The sequence below is a fragment of the Seriola aureovittata genome, chromosome 11, assembly GCF_021018895.1.
Source record: "Seriola aureovittata isolate HTS-2021-v1 ecotype China chromosome 11, ASM2101889v1, whole genome shotgun sequence".
Lineage (NCBI taxonomy): Eukaryota > Metazoa > Chordata > Actinopteri > Carangiformes > Carangidae > Seriola > Seriola aureovittata.
This window is the reverse complement of record NC_079374.1, coordinates 12,461,404-12,484,548: the sequence shown is the minus strand read 5'-3', so window position 1 is coordinate 12,484,548 and position 23,145 is coordinate 12,461,404. Positions and strand designations below refer to the sequence as shown.

The following is a 23,145-nucleotide window of genomic DNA, read 5'->3' as shown; positions in this document are numbered from 1 at the left end:
GTATCTGAAGGTAGCAAAATAAGGCCTCACTAGCTCCTCTGAAGCTCACTAACATGTTAAGCATTGGTTACCTACAGACAGAGGTAACAAATAAAAATGAAAGTGGTATCAATCTTCTCATCCAATACTCCATTAAAAATCGAATAAGCAAATTCCCCAAAATGTCAAACTATTCCCTTAATTCAATTAGTTAATTAGAAATCAAATATGAATGTTATTAGATTTCAAAACCCATTTTTTGTACCACATGCTTATGAACTTTTAGGTTTGTCAAAAGCCATTTTGACCAGCTGTATCTGTAATGTCTCTGAAGGTTGAATGTGACCCCTGTTGGAGGTCTCTGCCTCAGCGAGACGGGAGATTTAAGGAGGCACTGGAACTGGCTGTATTTTGACCCACATGTACGTAATCTTCCCTTCAAGCCCCTCACCATCGCCCTGGGCCCACACATCAGCGTGCGCATACATTCACAAGAGCGCATGTACGTCAGCTTTGCACATCAGGAAAACACTGTGCGCTTCAGCGTGGGGTCAAAGGTAGGAAATGATAACTGCACTATGAATCGTGCATGCATTATTTTACTTTTAAGTCTTTCTCTTTGTCTTCTGCACATGAACAATATAGGAGTGTACATGTAGTGTTACACGCAGCCTTTAATTTTGCAACATGTGCACAGAAAAGAGAACAGATTTGAAATTGGACATGTTTTTCTTTCAATGCAGCTCATTCGTCCAGAGAGCCATGACAAGCCTGGGCAAGACGTTCTGCAGAGATATATCCAAATGAAGAGCTCAGAGATTTACTCTCTGCTTGGCCAGATGCAGACCTGCATGTCCCACCACTCTGCAAATCTGCACAACATTAAGCCACATTACCGTTTCATTGCCCAGACTCAGCAGCTTAGCAGGGAAATGAAAAAGGAGAAATCACCCGAAAAGATAAAGGCCCATGTAAATTAAGAGAGAAATACAGAATTGGCAAAGGCTGGTATCGTTTATGGCAGTGTTAATGTTTATTGTTTTAAATCTCCCGAGTGCCTGGTGCTTTTTCACAGTTTGATTCGGACTGTTAAAGGGCTGAGTTTTATACAAAAAGATGGAAAAGTGAGTCAATTGAAATCCTGCAGAAGAAAATGAAAGAAAGAACCTAGGGAGGAAATCCAGCTTGTTTGGATTGTTTTCATGAAAGAAAGGTAGTGGTAACTTGTGAAATGCAGTTAATACTCTTCCTCTCAGTGTGACTAAGACCTTCAAAATTTTCCGGGGAGACCAAAGTAATATTTCCAGCATCTGATTTGATTTTGCAGCGAGTTATTGTCGTAATAGAAAAAAATTTTCCAAATAGAAAAGCACAAGTTGCACAGAAATCATTTCTGTTTTATAAGAAAACAAAAAGCATCAACAGGAAATAGTCACTAAACCACAAACACACAAGTTCAAGATATACAGTAAACCTCCTTCCCACTCTCCATCATCCATCAACATCCCACCTCTCATCTCCCAATAACATCATGCGCCTGTGTTTTCCCAGTGGAACACCGGTTTTCCCATCCTGCCCAAGTGGGGATTACTTGGCATTTATATGAAATCCGGTAACTGATAAACACCAAACAGTAGTAATAATAACTGGTCTTTCTGCTGTCAGATCCTTTCTCTGAACTTACTATTGGCAAAAAACGAGGCTTCCTTTGGGTCCCTTGTGAAGAATGGCAGGAGATCAAGTTGGATTTTTTACTTGGATGCTCAGATCCTGTATATCATTTCTAATTTATGTGGGAAGCAAATGGAGCGAACTGTATTTGCAAAGGCTAAATAGCGTGTATTAGAAGGCAATGCTTTGTCCTCACAACAAGCAGACATGGATATGGATCGTTCATGCCAAAAATCTGCATGCTTAACATCACTTAAAAGTATTTCTTTTTCAATACGTTTCTTCAATAACAAACATCCCCATGACCTTTCCTGTCTCGCAGAGGCTTTGATCTCGTTATTTAATAGACATTGTAGAAGCAGTGGGCTAAATGCTGGAAAAGAAAAGTAAGAGCTGCAAAGCTTAGGCTATACAAATATTTTTGTGACAGCGCACGATTATCGGAATGAGTCGCCAGGAGTCTTGTGATAAATTAACCACGTTAGCAGCATCCCTTATTATTAGGCTAATATAAAACTGATCCCATAGGCATGCCGTGTCAAAAGGTATTTACAGTACATATAAACCGCAGAAACACATTTATATTTAGAACTGTCAGTCCTTATCTTCATTTCAATGCATTTCCAATTTATTCTTAGCTGATGGCAACATTCTTATACATAACTAGCTTAGTCTTTTACTGTAATAATGTATTTCCATTATCTAGTTACTATATATGGCCCACTGGAAGACTGTTAATTAGTGTTATTCCCAGACCTCTAAATTATTGAGCTCATACGGCCACTGACTATGGGTATATGGCTGATTTACACTTAGACTACATCATTTACAGATGGTGAGAACATGCTACAGAGATAAGAATATCCTCTGTCCCTTCTTTTCTCCAGCTTCCTCGCAGTCAAATTTACATTTGTTTTGTTTTTTTGGTTCTTGGCATGGAGCATAATTAAGTACATTATTGCCCAAGATTGCACAAGTTTTCTTTTAAAAAAAAAAAAAAAAAAGACAACGCACATTACGACCTAGCCTACAAGCTAGTATACCATTAGGAAGACACCAAATTCATTCTGCGGCGTGACAAAAAGGCCAAACATACAACCGTATGACCCGAGTCTTAAAGATCTATCTTCAGAGTCAAGGAGATGAAGGAGTTCTGCAACAGATGATGTGGCCTCCACAGAGCCCTGACCTCAACATCATGGAGGCAGTCTGGGATTGCAGGAAGACACAAACAATCTAAATCCACAGAACTGTGGCAAGTTGAAAAACTGTACAATGGGAGCAATAATATATACACGCTGCAGGCAGCATGCATATATATATATATATATATATATATATATATATAATTAGATATGAACTGTAGTCTTTCACTGTTATGACTTGAATAGCCAAAGTTGATGCGGTGGTGAGGACTACGGATGAAAAGAGATCGAATAAAAGAGGAGCTGGATTTTGAAGAACCTCAGTACAGTTTCTTTCTCCCACTCCTGTCAATGCGTCTACCATAGAAACTGTTGTTCCGCGGTTGCTATGATACACTAGTGTAGGAAAAACACGCCGTTTCCATTTGACCATTCTGTATTCGCTTCAAAAATGTTTTCGTTTTCATTTTCATTTGCGGTGTCTGTGCTCACCTCTGTTCGACAATGAGTCACCAGGCAAATCAGCCGAGATGAGCTCGACAACAAATCCAGGACTTGTAAACAAACATAGGTTAGGAGAGAAATGACAGTGACTTAAATTACAGGATTAGGGAGTAGATTCTAAGCAGTGCAACTAATGGAGATCCAAGACAGACAAACATCCTACTTACATGGGATATTGTCTCACTTTTAAAAAGGATGAAAACAAAAATAGAAAAGTTGTATATATGCATCTGTTGTAGGCATTTTGATAAGCGTGTAAAATTGTGTTAAATCGTGTTAATTCTACTTTAAATCTGGAATTAAATCAGCACCTATATGATTAAATCTTTAAAAACAAAAAAAGTAACGTTACTCAGGTAGTAGTTTGCATTAACTGAAGCCCCTGTACAATAACGCAATACAACCTGCATTATTGCTCAGGTGCTTGAGTTACTGCATCCACCCCCTGTGCATGTCTGGACTTACTAAGCTGATAATGAGGAATTGGTTCCAGTGTGAGCTCACGAGAATACCTGACGATCCATGCGTTTGACGGGAGGGTCATCACCAGAGTCAGCGTTGGTACGCAGACTGACTGGAGACATGAGGAGGAGTGCAGTCAAGGTAGATTCTTCACATTTCCTGCTAATAACGAATCTCTGACCTTGGCTGGTAAACGATTTCGAATGCCTGAGATAATTAATATCATCATTATTTCCGTTTGCAGACTATAAATACCCAAACCAAGAAACGCCAAAAGCTTCTCACAAGAATTTGGGATCGACTTCTGAGGAGAGGAGTGTGTTGAGTCAGGGTGTATATGATGGAGAAGGTTTACAACAAACAACTCATAATGAGGTATTCTAGTTTCTGAATTGGAGTGATGAAACGTCCTTGACAAAGTAAAACAGACACTAAGAGCAGGAGAGGATTCCCTGAACTGGTTATTTTATGTTAATAAAATAACATTTGGAATGCACTTTGTAGCAAGACCTTAGACAAACAGAGAATTGATGCAATTAAAATACTGTGCATGAGGTCATTGTGTTTTAGAGCTCATTTTACTATAGCCAAAGAAAAACTGAATGTGAGTTTTCATTGCCTTGTCTATCCTTGTCACAATGTAAGTTTTATCATGTGAAAGATGATATGACATGGTATCCAGAGACATGAAGTTCCAAGGTTCTGATTTATTCATGAAGCACAAGCTAAAGACCTCAAAGAATTTAATAAATTATGAAGTGTCTTTGTTTTTTTTCCTCCTCAGAGCGTTCCTAAAAACATGAAGTCTGACTTGGAGATATCCCTAGATAATGAAGTGTTGGATTCGCTCAGCAAGGAAACTCCCCAAACTCCCGCAGCCTGCCAAGGAGAAACTGACGAGTCTTTAACTAATCAGGACAAGGTACGGAGGAAAATGCCACTTTTAAACTGCTCCTTTTCCTCCTCTAGTATGAATACAAATATATTAATGGAGTATGCAATTAGTCTACGTTCGTGTCGTATCAAAACTTGCCAGTCACTGTGGCTGCTCTATTTAAAATATGCCAAACACGGTGTTTAATACCTGGCCCTCGCCTTAGTATTTCTTTTTTAAAGAATTTAAAGCAAAAATAAACTAAAATTGTCTATTCCTATAATGTTAAAGTGCAGTTAATATGGTGACATGCTCAGGTTAAATGAAAACTGAGCTGATTTTGTCCATTCTCAGTGTCAATGTGTGCAGCTTGGAGCTGGGGTGATTATGAAAGGAAATAATAGGCATAATAATTTGAAGCATATAAGAAGAAATTTGAAATGTAACCACTACCGGATACTTAATATGGAAATTGAAATGCCACTGAATTTATAGCATTTAAATATTTTACAACAAAGACCATCTAGCTGAATTCAGGTGGTTTAAATTTCCCTGTCTGACATTTCCAGGTAATAATTTCAAGAGGTGCAATTTTAGTCACAGTAGCAGTGAGGCTCAGGGCACAGCAGTGTTGGTACTTCGGTCCTGACTGAACAGACATTCAAGGTCCCCAGAGGATGAATCAGATCGACTCTTGACTTTTCCTTTAATGCCACCATGAGGTTGACATTTGTGGCTCAGAGTAAAATAGCTCAACAGCGACTGGATGGCTTGCCATTAAATTTGTGCAGAGTAGACAAATCCTAATGACTTCGATGTCCCCACTTCCCTCTGAGCGGGTAAAAAGAAATGTTAATTTGTCCTATATTTTGGTTTATAACCAAATGCCAGCAAAATCAATGGCATTTGCATCAGCTGCACATTATGTGATGGGCTAATTAGCAAATGTTAGCATTGTCACCAAATCATTTTGCATCACATAGCTTCATACATGAGGGTTGAGCTCATTGAATTTGAATGATACATGAATATTATATAATGAATGAATGAACTCTAATGAACTCTTTGCAAAAATCAATGTTTTTACAGTAGATTTTACTGTAAGGCAATTATTTACTTCCATGGCAGATCAGTAACATTTAGAAATTATGAATATATAATAAACTGAAATTTTGCCTAAAATCTGAATTCATAATCATGTATAATTCCTACATTTTGACTAGACTTTTTTTCCCCTCTCTGTGGGTTTTTCTGCTGTGAGAAGGCATGGAAGGGCCCAGTGGTTTCCTCTAAAGAAAGCGTGACTGACAGGGACCCAGCGGTGAAAAAAGATCAAAGGTCAGGATTGCTCTTGTCCATCACTGGCTTCCACCATTAAATGATTTTCAAATTACAATTTCTATGCCACTGAATCTCACCGCAGGTTGCAAGGTTTGGAATCAGAAAAGAGCTCAGATCATCAGATCACTAAAGCAGGTTACACACACCCTCTACCACCGACTGATATTTCATGCAGATTATACTGTATGTGCTTATCACGCCCTTTGTTCCAGCCATGTCATGACACCTTTAACTACATTACAGGACAACTGTATGCCACCCTACATGATGGACTCTCAGATGATGTTTGTACAGCCAAGAAGGAAGCTTCATTCCCTGAAACAGAAATCATGGATTCTGAAAACATGTTCTTCAGTGGCGAAAATGCTGGACTTAAGGTTTTTTTTTTTTTCTTTTTACAAATCACAAATGGTTTTCACAGTCAAGGTTGTACAATGTGCAATCTTGACTACAGCTGAATGTTTACTGTACAAGCCTACATCCATTAATAAATGTGCTTGGTTCAACAGAGGACACCGCCACCGCTTTTCAAACACTACAACAGTGGTCAAACATTTCATGTGATTTTCCCAGATGGAACTGGCCAGGTGTAGTATCCTTTCAGGTGAATCTAACTGGCATTTTACTGACATACCATAAATACTTAATGTTTGATCATTCACCTTAATCATGTTTAAAAAGCTATCTATCGGGAAGGCTTGCTATTCTTGTAACTGCTGCCCAATCAGCCGACTGGTCTTGTGTGGTGGTCTTGGAAGACAAACAGCAGCCTCGCATTCTTGCAGTTTTCACAACCACAGGACAGGCTACCTGTTATCACAACAATGGTTGCATTTGGTAAGATTGGCTGTTTAATCCTTCCTAATATTTTATTTTGTAGTGTAAACGTAACAGACATAAAATCAGCATATTATTTTGTAATTAAAATCTATTTTATCATCTCTAGCTCTCTCTAGAAGCATTTTAAGTTTAGTTATTTTAATTATTGATATAATTGGTGGCAGACAGAAACAGTCTGAGACAATAAAAAGCCCTGAGGGGCTTATTGTTCACATGCTGCTTCTCTTTATTAGGGTGAATCTGACTCTGTGGGGAGGCACCTACTGCAGTGACACAGGAGATTTGAAGAAACAGTGGAGCTGGCTGGACAATAAGCATCATGTTCACGCTCCGCCCTACCAGCCCCTCTGCCTGACACTGAGCCCCAACCTCAATATCCGCATCAAATCCCAAGAGCACATCTGCATCACTTTCACCTCTGGCAATCACAGTTCACATCTTAATGTCGGGGCAAAAGTGAAAGTAAGTTAATGTGGCTTGGTAATAGCACAAATATAAAAGAAATGAGGAGGGAGATCCAGTTTAAGGCCAAATCATTGATTCTGCTTTACTTTATATTTCCTTGCTGTCACAGCTAAATCAAGGCAAAGGTCTAACGCTGCCAGGGCCTGACATGCTTCAGAGGTATCTGCAGCAGAAGAGTGCAGAGATCAATGTCCTGCTCCAGAACATCCAGTCCCTCATCACCTATCAAAAGACTGTCAGTCCACAGAAGGTCAAGCCCCAGCAAAGCCTCATCTCACAGATGGAAAGACGGCGGCTGCCAATGAAACAGCAACAGTCTGCCAAGAAGACCCCCTAAAGCTGATGATGTCCTTGAATGGCAGTTTCTCATTTATGTGAAATGACTCCTAATGCTCTCTGTATTTGAATTGTGCTTTTTAGAAATAAAACCAAAGATGATTCATCTTTGTTTTTTTTTTTTAATCAGAATGTTCATAAATAGTTTAACTGTACAGACCATTTTACATGGGACACACCAAAGCAAATGTTACATGACGGTGTCCTGTTACCTTTGTTATTCTGTGAGGACCTCTAGGAAAGATACCCTTAAATCATATACAGTGCAAAATTGCCAAGGTCAACGGTCCATTATTTTGCCAGAGTAAAAGCACATTAGTTTTAATCAACCTAGTTATAAAAAGGAAAAAAAGTATAAAACATAAGATTTTGTTGTCTTTTTTACATATTTGCAAGAGAATAACAAAAACATTCACAAGAAGAAGATGGGAGAATCTTTAAGAAAACAACTGGCAGAGATAGAACAGCTGTGGGGATTTTTGCTATGATCAGAGGGGGGAAACCTGTTGGACCTGAGCATCCTGCAGCACTTCAGGTCATCATAGAGTTGTATTGACTGTGTTACAAAGACTGTTACGATTTAAAATAAATGAATAAAATATTTTGCAGCATTTTGTCTCTTCTTATCCTTCCAAAGCCAACAAGGGAATCTAGGCATCACAATGCAAGCCCCCTCACTGGCCATTAGCTACCTGGCTAATGAGAAACCCTTTAGTGCCTTTTTTGCCCAACCAAAGTGTCCTTGTCTGAATACACTTGGATAATTTGCCCCCTCCCACCCTCACATAGTGTGCAAATTCTGTTCATTAACGATTTGGTGTTAGGAGAGATGCAACTGATCTAAACCCACCCTACATGAAAACAACCCTGACCACAATGCCTTTAATTTTAGTCAAACAAGATAATCAGCTCAGTACCAAAAATAACACCCTCCACTTCCCAGTGTGTTTCATATTTCAAGATGAATACCTGAACCTCTTCATAGTTGTAGCTGCTCGAGCCTTTGTCTGAGAATCTTTGGCCTTGTGCAAGATTTTTTTTTTTTTTGTTGCTGTCAGTCTAGCGTTCCTGTTCCAGCTTGCAGCTAAGGTGCAGTTCCCTGGTCATGGCTGGAGTTGGATCATCCCATTGCTATCCAGAGGGTGTTCGCCAGCATCGCCACATCGAACCTAGGCATTACTTATTCACAGACAGCAGTAGATTAATCTGAAAGAGAGGCGTGAAACAGGATGAGTGCTCACTGAGACTTAGCTGGCATACATTATCTAACGTTTCTCCACTGAGGTTGGTCTCAGCAGTTTTGGATCTTGCAGCAGGGTTATTGAAACTATGTCAGGTGCTTTTGGGCTATGCTAATCCTAAAGTACTGTACCTGCTCCATAGACGGACATGCAATGATTTGAAGGTCCTCTCCACTGTATTCCTCCTGAAGCAAGGCGAGCAGTCTTTGGAATACCTGCTGGATGTTATTCTGTGGGAAAAGCATTCTATTACTGAGTGCTGGAGGGAAATTAATACTACATTTCCATTTGGCCTAAGTCCCTTTGCTTTTTTTGTTGTCATTTCAACAGCAGAATTTTGTTTCTCTCTCTCTCTCATTCAGCTTCACCTGGCACCTTGATGAACACTACACATGCAGGACTAAAATTTCTCTATTAGAGTTCAATCACGCTGACAAATTTGTAGCTAAAGGCAGAATCTCTGAGCCAATTTTAAACAAGAGCTTTACCCTAAGAGGGGAATACAACATAGAATTGTTATCTATATTTTTCCAAAACTGATTGACAGGCCTTTTACTAGAGACTTAACACTCACTAATGAACAAATGTATGTCATGAATGATTTCTGATGCTGCAAGGTTTGTTTACATGGTAACATCAGCAAACACCCCACTATAATAAATCAAGCATTTCTATGTCTATAATGACAAACATAAAAATTCTTTACCATCTATGAGTAAAGCTCTTCAGTGATACTGATACATGTGAATAACTTCTAATTCGTATTATTTTAGCATACCCGCTTTGAAAATACTGTATGAAAGGATTCTTTGAGCGTTAACAATGACTTGCAAAGAAACTGACTCCTGCAGTACATGTTACACCCTAGTGTTTCTGCCACCTACCCGGACAGGCTTGAAAAGGATGAACTCCGTGTCTCTATTGGCTAGGTACAATGACATGCTCTGTAAAGTGCTTGGCAGCTTGCTCTTCATCACACGGTAGGTAGCCATCACTATATCGTTGATCTTTGCTGAAAAGAGGAAAAAAAACAAAACAGTACCACGTTAAAGAAAAAAAAAAAAAAAAAAAAGAAAAGAAAAAAAGAAAAAATATTGGCCTCTAGCATGCACTATACAAGTTATGATGAATTACAGTGTGATGCTCATGGCGTTTCCTGAGACAAATCTTACCTGGCTGTGCCCAAGGCTGCTGAGACAGGCTGTAGGTAGGACCACCTTGAATAGCCATAGTTTTAAGAGCTGCAACCTGAGTGCCGCACAGTCAAAACACAATGTTACAATTTAAGAAGACTTCATTTGTGGTTGTTTACTGCGAAGAAGCACAAGAGGCTGTGTTGCCACTTGAGCCAATTCACTTCATTCTTATATTACACAAAGAGTAGTACCGACATAACCAGTGACAGAAAACTGAGTGTGGAGGGTAAAAATAAAGACAGAAGACAAGTTCTTTCAGCAGAATCACTACACACAAAGAACCCAGAACAATATAAACAAAAACACACGCACATACACAGACACTAACACCTAGCAACAGAAGTAGATATTCCAGATGACAGCTATATTACCTTCAGTAAAACACTGACACCTTCATTGATCAGTAAATAAGCAAATGACTTTTTAGGTTTTTAAAAAAAAAAAAAAAAAAGGTAAAAGCTGAAAAAACGAAAGTCAGAATGAGCCATCAGTGCCTGCGGCCAAGTCTGCCTTCATTCTAACAGTTACCTTAGTGAGAAACTCCTCAAGGTTCCCCACGAAGATCTGAGTCTGCTGCTGGATGAACTGCTCACAGCTGAACTTCAGGTGCCGGTCCACATCCTTCTTAGAGTCAATGTAGTGCTCCTTTATCTCTGGTGTTCCCTGAGGGCCAGAGAGAAAAGGGGTTTGGCAATATCAAGTGTTATCAAGCGTTTCCCTTAGGCAGGGTTCTATCAAAGTATATAAAGTGTATGGTCTGTTTGTATATTTATATAAAAAATAAATAAATAAATAAATAAACCCTACCTCCAACAGGAATTCAAGTATGGCGTTGTGACTGTTGAGTCGGAAGAATTTGGGAACAGCCTTAGGGTTCAGGATTTTGAAGGCAGCATCTTAACACAAAGCAGATAGATTAAATCTGGGCTGATGTAGAATTAGAGTGCCCTCTAGTGCTCCAAATTTAATATGACCTTGACTGAGACAAGGGTGATAGGAGGAGAGAATCTGCCCTGTGAGCCGTCGGTTAATGTACATTATGGTGTTGGATTACACTGTAATTTCCACATTAATTGTTGCCACTGGTGCATGTTATAGGCACAAGTTGCTTAATGAGCATGAGAATGTAATGACTGGCTTTGTGGAGCTGAACACCAATGTTCCCTCCACCTCTAATTATCTTACCTCGCGTTTTCTTCAGGTCCAGTGAGATTTCCTTGATGGCAAAGTCAGTGTGAAATGGGGCAATCTGTTCACGCATTATCAGCAGGTGCTTGATCAGGAAAAGTTGCCCATCTATTTGTGTCTACAGAAAGTGATAGCACACTGTTAAATCCACACTGCAGGCTGCCAAAACAAAAAGGGCATCTGCTGACTATCCGAGCTACAGAGAACATATAAAAAGCACAGGCTCAGAGACGATAAGAGAATAGGTCTAATTAATAACTGCTGATTATCCATAGCTGGTAAGGGACATATTACTGTGACCAAAAAAAAAAAAAAAAAAAAGGCTGCTGAAACCATTTATTGCTCAGCTAGCGACTAAAACATTGGAAAAAGACATCATCAACATGGGGTGGTAACATATCCTCTGAGATTGATGCTGCTGCTTTAATTTGAAGTGTTAGGTTGAAACGCGCCAGTTAGCACAGATATTGACAGCAAATTTGAAGGCGAGAGAAGCCCATAAATAAAGGATGGTCTGCTGAACACTCTGTAGGGCATAATAAAGCACCTATTAAATTAAACTTTAAATGACATCCCAGTTGGTTTAGTTAAGGATCCTGCAGCCTGAAGGAATTTGAATAAAACAGTACACATTTTATCTAAGAGGGAATTGATCTTATTTACTATGTAAAAAGAAAGGTACGTATCCAGCTATTTTGATCATAATAAAATCCGAAAAGTTTAGTAAAAATACCAAAAAATATATATACACACACACTCTACTCTTGATCATTTGTGCCAACCTTGTTTTTAAGGATGATATCAGACGCTTTAAGAAGGGACTGGATGCAGGCAGATAAGGCTTCTTGTGATAAACCCTGGAAGACTGCTCTCTGGAAAAAGACCAAGTCACAGAAAGAAACACATGAATAAGAAATGCAAAAGTGGAAAGAATATACATCCTGCTTTGTTTTCTGATACAAAACTAAATTAGCGATTAATAGAAGTTGAAGACTTACATCTATACATCTGTAGAGCTTGGACAGGCAAACCAGTGTTCGTCTGACAGTAGGGTACCACATGCCGTGCAGATCAGCAGGAGAGATAGATGTCTGTAGGCGTGAAGCTTCAACATTCCCTGCATTCATTGTACAAAAGGAGGAAAAGCCATAAGGCAAATGACAACACCACCAAGAGTTGCAAAAAGTAAGCTAGTGTCACAATCTGGAAACACAGACCAGCATTACTGTTCCTTCTACCATCAGGATCCTCAAGCTGTACATCAGAAAACATTGACTCTTGTGACATCTGCTTCATCTGCTCCTCCTTCAAGCTCTGAGCAATTCTCTGATGACAAGAAAGCAAAGGCAAGAGTTGGTAGACATTAAGTGTTAGATGCCGGAAAGTCTGTTTTTCCATTTTGCTTTAGTAAGACGCCTTCAGGTAAAGTAATTCATGAATTAACAGAAAATAGAATTCAACTCTCAGAATGAGTCTGTAGACAGACAGAAAGGGAGATAAACATCTAAAAGAAATATCAAATGAATCAGAAAGATATATTTAAAAAAAAAAAAAAAAATAGTGTAGATGTAGCACATTTAAGAGCTGTCAAATATGGACTCAAAAGGTATATTTAACATGTCAAGACATTCACAATATAACACCTTCCAATTCCTCAAATTTGCATAATTCAACTTCAAACAAAAGGCCTTTCAAGCAGCTATAGATAGAAAGTTAGGAACGGTATGTATGGAAAGACACTGATTTAACATTAAAGACAAACGTAACATTTAATTAAACTTGCAAAAACAAAGTTTGATGACAGACAAAAAGACAGATAAACATCTAAAACATCAGAGCTTACACCTGCACTATCAGGTAGATTTGATATTGAGAATAGTTTACACGCAGCACATTTCAGAGATTTTAAACATCAGTCGAGACTTGGAGGCATATTCAAAAACATGTGCAGACCCAAAGACCTTCAAAACCTGTACTCCTACATAATTCTAATTAACACATTAAGACTTAAAAAAAAATGGCCTGTAGACAGTCCGCAAGACTACAAATATTGACCCAAATGCTGGACAAAAAAGCATTTCATGTTTACTTTTCCTTCACAACATTAATCAGCTAAAGAAACTAACAATAATAGGATGTGACAGCTATCAACGCTAGACGGACAAAGAATTAATCAACTAATTTTTGAAAATCGATGAAGTTATTTATTCAGCAGAAAAGCAGATCAATCAAATTGTGGCTTCTACAATGTGAGGATTTGTTGTTTTCTGTTCTATTTTCAGTGTTGGTAAGGCATAACAAGCACTTTGAAAACTATTAAGCAACCAAATATTTGTAAACATGATTAACTATCGACATGCGCCTTCAGTGATCCAATCACAAGTGGTCAGCTCTTACTTCGTCAGTTCACACCTGACTTGCGTCTCCACATACGTCTTGATTGACCACTTATGATCGGCTTTCACTTCCCTGCTTTATATGCAAATAACCCCTCCGTGCCCTACTTGCTCTCTATATCACTCCTTCACTTGCGCTCTCACACACACACACACACACACACACGACCGTAAATAAAGATGGACGTAGCCTCCGTGACGTAACCCATAGATTTCTGAAGAGCGGTTTTGAAACTCAGAGTGGGCTGTTCCGTCATCGCCATCTTGCAAGTACTTCACCCGTCTGTCGATAGGCTAAAAATAACAATGCATACCTGTTCATTTGCATATAAAGTGGGTAAAGTGAGAGCCGATCACAAGTGGTCAATCAAGACGCATGTGGAGACGCATTTAAAGCCAGGTGTGAACTGACGAACAGAGCTGACCACCTGTGATCGGATCACCCGAGACAGATATTAATACCGGGTCTGAACAGGGCCTATGAAACTGTGGCGGGACTAATCAGACTGTTTCAAAGGACGTCAGTGGAGTAGACGGCCCTTCAATGTGGCCCAGGACACATTTGCGTTCACACTGATAAAAGAATGTGGACACATGTGGCCCAGACCACCTCTGAATGTGGTCTGGGCGATCAGATCTCAAATGCATCCTCAAGGCATCTCGGGTGCGTTCACATTAGGGTTGAGCCCATGGACGATGGTCTCGGTGATCAACGATCATTAGAACTATTGCCAATTGCTCATGACTTTGCAAATGTCAAGACAATATTTGACTTATTTTCCCGTTAATGCAGTTACTTATTTGTAATATTAAGTTGAATGGGAGGGGGGCTGTAGTTTTAAGTTTACAGCAAATGAAGCTGCAGTCTACACACACTTAACTTGTTCACTTTTAGTGTAACGTTAGTGCGCTGCACTCATGTAAAACAAATCATGGTGGATGGAGAAGTTGAAAATGTGTCTTTTCTACATGTTTAAATCTTGTTGAACAGGTGTGGTGGAGCGATGAAGGACGCCAATTGTTTCTCTTTTTAATACTCGAAAAGGTTGTGATGACACTCAGAGCCACAACTGTAGTTGTTGTCAGCTCCAGTAAAAAGTTCACTCATCACTGGTCTCCCCCACCGCCTCTTTGCTCTGTGTGTGTGTGTGTGTGTGTGTGTGTGTGTGTGTGTGTGTGTGTCTGCAGCCCAACACAAAAAACACTGTAGGTTTTTTCCGGTTCATTTGGCTCAGGCGCTGCGCCTTGAAAACCCTGCATGGATGGCATGTATAAAAAAAAAAAATAAAAAAAAAAGATTTTTCATCGCATTTCAGTCAGTCTTTTGCATTGTGTTTATTGCACATGTTCATATCGCGATGAATGAAATCAATGAAAATTAAGATTAAATCGGTCAGCACTAAACTAAATTGATCAATAAATAAATATTTAATTAAACAAATTATGAAAATAGCAGATTTCATGTGTTGTAAAGCTGTTTGAGTAAAAGCTGAAGGGACAACAACTGCTGGGTGTTTTGTTTCTGAAGACATCAAGGAGAGCCGATATCGCTTTGAGCATACGAGACCTACCTCCATCATCTCCAATTTTTCAGGATAGGCAAGATCCCCTGGAGCTGGGTTGTAGCCTGTGATATCAGTCTGTATGTAAATGTGGGTCCTGTAGACCAGCCTCTCCTGGACATCCTCCAGCATCTGCTTCACAACTGCATCAAAGGCCCCCAGCTGAGCAGCTGCAAAGGCAAGCAGAGGTCAATTTACAGGTCATCTTTCAGTTCAAGCTTTGCTTTCTATGCCAACACTTTGTTGTGGAATAGATTCAAAAAAAGTACAATTCCTGTAGGGTCTAAAGTATAAACTTGTATATTTGTGATGTAGGTGGGCTTATTATGGGAAATCGGAACAGGTGAATGAGAACTGAATACAAAAAAGGTATTGTACCATGAAAACATCCTAGTCCTCAAGTTTAAAAGAACAGCTATCATGTTCCCTTGTTTGTCTTCTTGGCTATAACCCCAATAAAAGTAAACTTCGGTACCCTGTTTGTAATTTTGGATTATCTTAAGGACCATGACAAGGTGCTTTTTCTTTAAAACTAGATCTGAGACCAAAGTTATTTATGAGGGAACCAGTCCACATTGTCCCAGGTGTAGAAAAGTCATGTTTTCTGTTTTTGTTGGCAAATAAGGCACAACTTGGAACGGTAATTGGTCATTTATGCCGAAAGTCTGCAGCTAAAATTTCATTAAATTCAGTATTTCTCACTTGGCAAAATTAGCCACTGAACACACAAGGGATATCCTTTTGAGTATTTTCTTTTTCTTTTACTAGTAGCTCATTAAATTTGGAGAACATTTCTCTTCTTTCTTTACTGTTATAAATAAAAGTCAAATTCTGGGAAAAAGCTCACATTGATTTCATTTGAAAGATTTTGTAGCACAACAAAGCACAAAAACTGAAAATGTATCCAAACTTATACATGGTACTATGGCAAGTCCCAACAACTCCAGCACAGCTGCATCCTGGTGACTCAGTTCTAAACACTCCATGTGACATATGAGAAGCTTTCAGGAGAACAAAATCTGTAACCTACCATTGTTATGAACATGGTCTTCAAGCATCTCATTCTTGAGAATGCTGCAGAGCTCAGACAGAGTTTCCAGGTGGATGATGTGGATGATTAAAGGCCGGAGGACATCATACAGGGACAAACATAACTTCTCTAGCAGCTCGCTGTTGAGAGATTAAAAAGGCTTTTCATTTTTCTGTACAGCTCAAGAAAGGCTAAAAACTACAGTTAGTTTCCTTCAACTTAAGGGATAAAGTAATGACAAAATACACAATTTTTTTTTACCCTTCAATAATAAAAATGTTCTACCCATACTGTGTAAATCTGTTTTTCCAAACACTAAGCATATCAAGCTGAAACGGCCATCATGCGTTTTAAAGCGGCACGCCTTAAGCAAATACATACAAGACAATAGCTCTCTGTGTGTGTGTGCTCAGTGATCCTGTTACCACTGAGGCAGGTGCTACTCACTCTAGTTTGGGTGTAGGTTTAGAGAAGAACTCATTGTACAGCTGGTGTTCATCCTGGCAAACGTGAACCATAAAGGCACAGCCACTGCGAACCTGTACAAATAAACACATGATCACCCACTGCAGTGCCTACAAATGCTTTGCCTCCACTTCAAACAAGCAAAACACATCCTCTAACATAAATGGTGCAGGCACCTATTATAGCAATCAACAAGATGCATAACCTTTCAAGTTTCATTTATTAAAAAAAAAAAAAAAAAAAAAGTCAGGTAGTGTGGCTGTTTTGACGTTTCATTGCATGAAATTCTGACCTTTAATTATAGCATCCCCATCAAGCCAATTAGTGAAATGTTTTAAATGCCACAACAGCGTCAAAAGACATAGTCCGTCAAGGTGCCAAAATCTGACCTGGTTTGTCTGAAGTATCACATCAGAATAACCATTTTACCGTTAATTAGGTCACTTAAATTTTCTGACACAGGAGTAACGCAGCACAATAACTCCCAGCTTTACAGATGAGGTATGACTGAGGGTGCACTAACAACACCAAGCCTCTACACAGCAATTCACCGCAGTAAGCTCTGGATGCCTGCTGTGTACAGTGTTAGTGTCAGTGTTATGCTCATTTATCATGTGCAGAGCTTTGTGCCTGCACCAAACACTCCAGTAAATTTCCCAGAGGGTCCATACTGGGCATTCTTTGCAAACTCAAATGTCATTTTACAATATCTAAAGGGCAGTTCCTGCTTTGAACTAGTCATGCCTTACCAGAGCACAGTGGTCTTTGCTGTTCTGGTTGGTGAGGTCAGTAATGGTGGATGCGATGCTGGGACTGAGGAGCTGCTCTCTCTGCTCAAGGTAACACTGGTGGACTTCATCTAGGAGCTGATGGTATCTGCCCACATCAATATAAGGCGAGATGAGTTAATTTGGCACAAGAACTGCAGGAAAATAAATAAATAAAAAATATAGCAGGAGTGCTAATGCTGCTGCTTTACTCAGGAGAAATGCCAATACTCACTCAGGTATCTTCTCTGCTCGTTGTTCTATCTGTTCAATCAGTGACTGAGGAAAAAAAAAAAAAGTCAATGAAAATGTAGTTTTATTACAGAAAATGATGTGCTGCATAAATTCAGTTGGTCATAAAAAAAATTAAAAAAAAAAAAAAAAGGTACTCACTCTAACTTTAGGTGCAGCTGCTCTAAACTTTACATAGTAAAGTGTAAAGGCATTGTCTGCGTTGGTCAAACCCATTGGATCCTGTAGGGTTGGAAAAAAATAAAATAAAAAGGTACTGACAATGAACCAAGCACTTACAGTATCTAATGGAAATGTAACTTTTTCCTTACCCTTTTTGTTAACTGGCTTGTAAGATTTTGCATAGTGTTTACGATGTGGATCTTCATGAAGTGCATAGCTTTAGAAAGACATTGTTTAAACTTGGCCAAATAAACCGGATAGTCCTTGAAATTCGGCTGCAATCAGTGGAGATAAACAAGCATTAGACAGGTTTAATTACCACATACTCACTATATAACACATTACTGCAGTCATAACAAGTCAACAGAACACTATCAAGGCCTTGGACACTTTCACATTGGAAAAAAGACACAAACAAAACTCTTTGTAGCACAGTGGGTATAAATAAGCAGTTAATACATAAGAGGCATACAAATTAATTTACTGCCTAAAAACATGATTTTGTGAATAATAACTAACACTGGTAATAAAATAAGATCTGCAAAGACAGAACTGAAATTTTTTCAATAATACATTTATATAGCACTTTTCTTAAAAGATAAACTGCTTTACAAGTAAAACTAAATATAAGAAAAATCCAAAGTTGGCATCATAAAAAGTGTACGACAGCATAATAAAAACAACATCAAAACCTTTCAAAAAGATCCGACAGAAATAACATAGGTAAAACAATGATAAGGGATAAAGCAATGTAAATAAAACATGAATCAGACATAACCAAAGGCTAAGACAAAGAAATACGTTTCAAAAAGAGATTTAAAAAGGAAGAAATATATAGTGAAAGCTACTTACATGTGAAGAAACATATTCAATGCAGTCATCCAATTTCGACAGCATTGGTATAAACCCTTCACTATTTACAGACAAGGTTGGCGAGTTCAGTTTCTGCAAAGACAAAGAAAAAGTTATGTTTGAAGTAACTCAAAATAATAACAGTTTTATTCTTCCAGTTCTTGGTCTTTCTGAACAATTTTTTTTTTTTTTTTTTTTCTTTCATTTGGCAAAGCCACCACTGCCAGAGATCTGTTGTTTGTAATTTTAAGCCAGGCTGTGCTACAGATTTTGTTTCTATATTTCAGGGGTTTGTAGGTGAGATGAGAAAATTCCATGGTCCATTCAGTAAGTATAATTTTATAAAGAAAAAAAAACACTTTAGAAAGAACTACATTAGAATTGTAGCTGACAAAGTTCTTGAGAATAATTCTTAATGAGATTCAGCTGATAATTGGGTGGGTCCATCTATCTATCTATCTATCTATCTATCTATCTATCTATCTATCTATCTATCTATATAAAAATTAAGCAATTAACTGACATCATTTACAGTACATACATTTAGTTACCAAATGACCCAAAAAAAAAAAAAAAAAAATTCCAACCTACCGTGTTGATGTTTTCTAACTCATTAAAATATGACAGTTTCTGCTGTATGCTCTCAGCCAGGTCAACAAGCTCTGACTGCAAAGAGAGAGAACAACAAACCACAGTTGACATAATACGGCATGGCAGTTTAAATTCAGCTCAGTTCAACTTCCTCGGATGGTAAAGTCTACATACATTTGTGAGCACGAGCAGATACCTGCATCAGCAGGGAAAATACAAGGAAAAAAAAAAAAAACTGCAGCGTCAATAAGATATTAAATACAGCACAGACAGAACAAACAGCAGATTGCAGAATGCTTGGTAGCAATTTTATTTTCAGACAAGCTTTTATCTGTGTCATGATGTTCTGAACTAGATAGTGCACGGTATTTCCAGTCATGTCCAGTGACTCCATTGGGGTTTACCACAGTTGCTTTCACACAATTTCTCAACTCGGATGAGTTCCAGAGTTTAGAGCATGCAGACATAATAATACTACATTTTATTTGTATAGCACCTTTCATACAAGAAATGTAGCACAAAGTGCTACAACGAAGAAATGACATGCACCAAGTGCTTCACATGTAAAGACATAAAATGAATATAAAAACATGTTAAAAAGCATTGATCTAAAATGAAAAACAATGTAAAATGAGATAAAAATGAATAAAATAAATCATTAAATTAGAAGATATTAAATTACAGATAATTCTACAGTTTCTGGAAGGGGAGATGTGTTCATGTTTGCAAATACTAAATACAAAAAAATGTATGCAATAAATTACATTACAATTTAAACATCTTCCACTCAGCAATACGCTAGTTGGATGAAAAAAGCTGGTTTAAAGACAGAAAGGACAGTGGCCTTCTTACCTGTTCTTTTAGGAGTTGTTCACAGGCCTCATGCAGAGTTCCAGTCTTATTGGACACAAATAGGTACTGTTTCTGAAGGGATTCCAAGTGCTCCAGAGCTGCACTGACATCTTTAAGAATAGCATCGCATTGTTCTTGGTAACAGTTTAGATCATCTCTGGTTTTCCTGAATGGAAAGCAGATATGAGAGATAAGAGATCTATTTGCTTTGACTAAATAATGCAGTGAAGCTACCTACTGGACTACATAGCAGTCTCACTACAATTTCACAATGAGAAGAAAACTTGATGCACCGGTCCCTATTGGCTGAAACATTCAGCAGCTGTCAATCACAAAACACCTGCTGCGATATCATTATTACCTCTGCCAAGGAAATTCTGTTTTCACCCGTGTCTATTTGTTTATCTGACAGCAGTATTGCACAAAAAGTAATGAACTGATTTGCACCAAACTTGGTGGACGGATGGGGCATGGGCCAGGGAACATTTTGGTGCTGATCTGATTAAAAGTGGCAGCTCAATAAATCACTTTCCTCTAACATTTTCAAAATTTTACATTAATTTCTCAGGAAATAACATGGATTTTTATGTATAAAATTAAGATACATTTCTAGTTATGATCCATATACAGTACACAGCATAAATGAGTACACCCCCTATGAACATAAACGATCAACATATCAATTCATAAGAAGGTGACTTCTCTCAACAAAACTAACTCACCCCAAGGTGAAAGCTTATGACGACGACCACGACGTTTCCATCCTTTTAGAAGTATGTCCTTTTTGAATTTCTGTATCACTTTTGCTACTGTGTTCTGACTTAATAACAATGATTGGCTAATCCTCTTGTACCCTTGCCCTTTTTTGTGCAATGAAAGAATTATTTTTCTCAAGTCTCCAAACAATCCTCTCCCATGTGGTGCCATTGTTATCAGCATTAAGTCTGAGAGCAATTCAGTGGGTTAGGTGCCACTTTAATTGTCAACCAGTTACACCTGGTTGAGTGGGCTGGTCAACAGACACACCTGGTGTGATGCCCTTGCCGAGCACCAAACGACATCTTATTAAGTCTTATTTTGTAACTTTCAGGAGGATTTACTCATTTTTGCAACATGACTTTTTACCATTTTGACAAGAAAATCAGATTTTCCTGTTTAGTATTGACATACATCATTGGTAACTGATGTAGGAGAGTTCTTGGAATATTACATTATATAGAACCTCAAATATGTCTTATTTGTAAAGAGAAAGCACTGTATTTGATAGGTATAAGAGAGGGTGTACTCATTTATGATGTATACTGTAGTAATCTGGATTTGACGGACATGTGCAGGATTGTTTGGCCTTGGCTGAGGTGTGCACTCTACTGAGTGCCATTCTAGTTCTGGGGTGAATTCAAGGAGAGTTTAGCCCATATAGAGCAGCGCAGCAACATATTTCTGCCTTACACTTGGTATTACTCTGTGAGACACTTTGCAAGATGGGCTGAGATCTGTCCAAACTGTGTCAACATCCAAACACAAACTTCAAACATTCCTATTGTCTCAGGCATGTGATTGGTTACTTGTCCGTGCATATTTGTGTCTGTAAATCTGAGATAGGGGCAGCCCTTCAGACGTCTAAAACCAGGTTAGTTTATATATGATGTGTGGAGTGGATGTGTGTTTTTACAGTCTATGGGTGTGTTGGCTCTGCCTTGCCTAACTAGAAGTTCAAGAAGCAACACTCTATTACAAACAGTATGACACCACCATCTAGGATGAAGCACTTTAAAATGGAAGTACCTGTATTTTGAGCTCTCATCCTGGTCCATGTTTGAGTGTAACTTGGCAAACCAGGAAAAAAACTGCAACACAAATCGGCATTACATTACAACCATGCATCTTATTATGGTACAGACAGTCTGACTGGCTACAGCACTGTTTGTTGACAAAGACAAGTCACCTGCTGTGCAGTTTCTATCCTATCATTCTCCATATCAAGCATCTGGAAACCCTTGAGCAGGACGTCCTCTGTTGAGGCGGGCACCGTCGCTGTAAACGGGGACTGCAAGGACCGGGACGAAAGGCTGCACAAGTCCTCAATGGGAAGCTGCAAAACAAAACAGAGCCCCTTGTTTCTGAACAGACTCACCTAGCCTGCGCATGAAGCTAGCTGGATAGCTTGACGTGGCGGAGTGCTAATGCAAGCCCACTGATTAGCTTACAAGTTATTATTCCGCTTCATGTTAACTTTGATATCCTGTTAACATGACAGAGGGGTGAATTAAGTTCGCACAGAGGCTGTTTCGGGGTTTATTTCACCTCAATTACGCTTGGAAAGTAAATTAGCAACCCTGTTAGCTAGCTAGCTGTTTTCGGAGTCACATCTCACCTCTGAGGGGACAGAGAGCGTTTCGGCTGCGGCTCGGATCTCCAGGACAGAGTCCATTTGCTTCTCCGTGAGGGGAGCCATGGCATCGGTACGGCGATCCCATAACGACAGTTTCTCCCGGGTGTCTTTATCCGTTAAGTCCAGGAGGGACTGATCTGTGGACGCCATCGTTGCTTTGGACAGCAGCAACGTCAGCAGCAACGCGCAGGTACTTCCTGTCCCGGGATCGGGGGCGTGGCTTGGTGAAGAGGCTGATCCTGTCTATGATCCTGACACAGTTTCACACCACACCTCAAAAAACAGTCGAATTTACTGCAGAATAGTTAAAAGAAAAAAAAACTGAAATAACAAATATTCTATACAGAGGTGGAAAAAGTATTCAGGTGTAATTCCCTCAAGCAAAAAGCATAAATGTGTTAATGTAAAAATAAATAATGGTGCATTCAAAATCCTTAAGTGCTATCACATATAAGTAAAATGTAGCTTACTTAAAGTATCAAAAGTAAAAGTACTCGTTACATGTCAAAAAAATATGGCTCCTGTGGGTGATATATTATTATCTATTACATAGAATTCCTATTATTGATAAACAGTGCATAA

The 23,145-nt window shown here is 38.8% G+C and overlaps 2 protein-coding genes across 3 annotated transcripts; one reads left to right on the top strand and one right to left on the bottom strand.

The window, feature by feature from the left end:
• Positions 1-3,402: 3,402 nt before the first annotated feature.
• Positions 3,403-7,887, top strand: LOC130177921 (glutamate-rich protein 6-like). Of its 2 annotated transcripts, XM_056389938.1 has the most exons (10): positions 3,405-3,902; positions 4,006-4,136; positions 4,546-4,683; positions 5,900-5,973; positions 6,059-6,111; positions 6,220-6,353; positions 6,486-6,568; positions 6,658-6,813; positions 7,050-7,278; positions 7,391-7,887. In XM_056389938.1, exons 3-10 carry the CDS (start codon positions 4,561-4,563, stop codon positions 7,616-7,618), a joined length of 1,080 nt encoding a protein of 359 aa, XP_056245913.1. In that variant the 5' UTR covers positions 3,405-3,902; positions 4,006-4,136; positions 4,546-4,560; the 3' UTR covers positions 7,619-7,887. The 2 variants fall into 2 exon arrangements, with proteins under 2 accessions (XP_056245912.1, XP_056245913.1); XM_056389937.1 differs by having other exon boundaries at positions 3,403-3,902; positions 6,059-6,353.
• A 136-nt stretch (positions 7,888-8,023) lies between these two features.
• On the bottom strand, positions 8,024-22,749 carry cog3 (component of oligomeric golgi complex 3). Its single transcript, XM_056389936.1, has 23 exons — positions 22,546-22,749; positions 22,117-22,263; positions 21,957-22,018; positions 20,172-20,337; positions 19,320-19,394; positions 18,729-18,821; positions 18,026-18,151; positions 17,856-17,936; positions 17,698-17,741; positions 17,445-17,571; positions 16,678-16,769; positions 16,231-16,370; positions 15,210-15,370; positions 12,460-12,568; positions 12,241-12,359; positions 12,025-12,114; positions 11,240-11,360; positions 10,862-10,950; positions 10,583-10,717; positions 10,031-10,106; positions 9,743-9,870; positions 8,990-9,088; positions 8,024-8,823 (listed from the first exon to the last, which is right to left on the bottom strand). The coding sequence occupies exons 1-23, from the start codon at positions 22,711-22,713 to the stop codon at positions 8,794-8,796; spliced, it is 2,478 nt and encodes an 825-aa protein (XP_056245911.1). The 5' UTR covers positions 22,714-22,749; the 3' UTR covers positions 8,024-8,793.
• Positions 22,750-23,145: the final 396 nt, after the last annotated feature.

Coding starts and splice junctions, on each gene's coding strand:
- LOC130177921 (XM_056389937.1), top strand. CDS start 4,561: ATGAAGTCTGACTTGGAGATATCCCTAGATAATGAAGTGTTGGATTCG. Junction 5,974..6,058: donor GCGGTGAAAAAAGATCAAAG/GTCAGGATTGCT, acceptor ATCTCACCGCAG/GTTGCAAGGTTTGGAATCAG. Junction 6,354..6,485: donor GCGAAAATGCTGGACTTAAG/GTTTTTTTTTTT, acceptor TTGGTTCAACAG/AGGACACCGCCACCGCTTTT.
- cog3 (XM_056389936.1), bottom strand. CDS start 22,713: ATGGCGTCCACAGATCAGTCCCTCCTGGACTTAACGGATAAAGACACC. Junction 18,822..19,319: donor AGTTAGAAAACATCAACACG/GTAGGTTGGAAT, acceptor TTGTCTTTGCAG/AAACTGAACTCGCCAACCTT. Junction 8,824..8,989: donor CATGTCCGTCTATGGAGCAG/GTACAGTACTTT, acceptor CCTCTCTTTCAG/ATTAATCTACTGCTGTCTGT.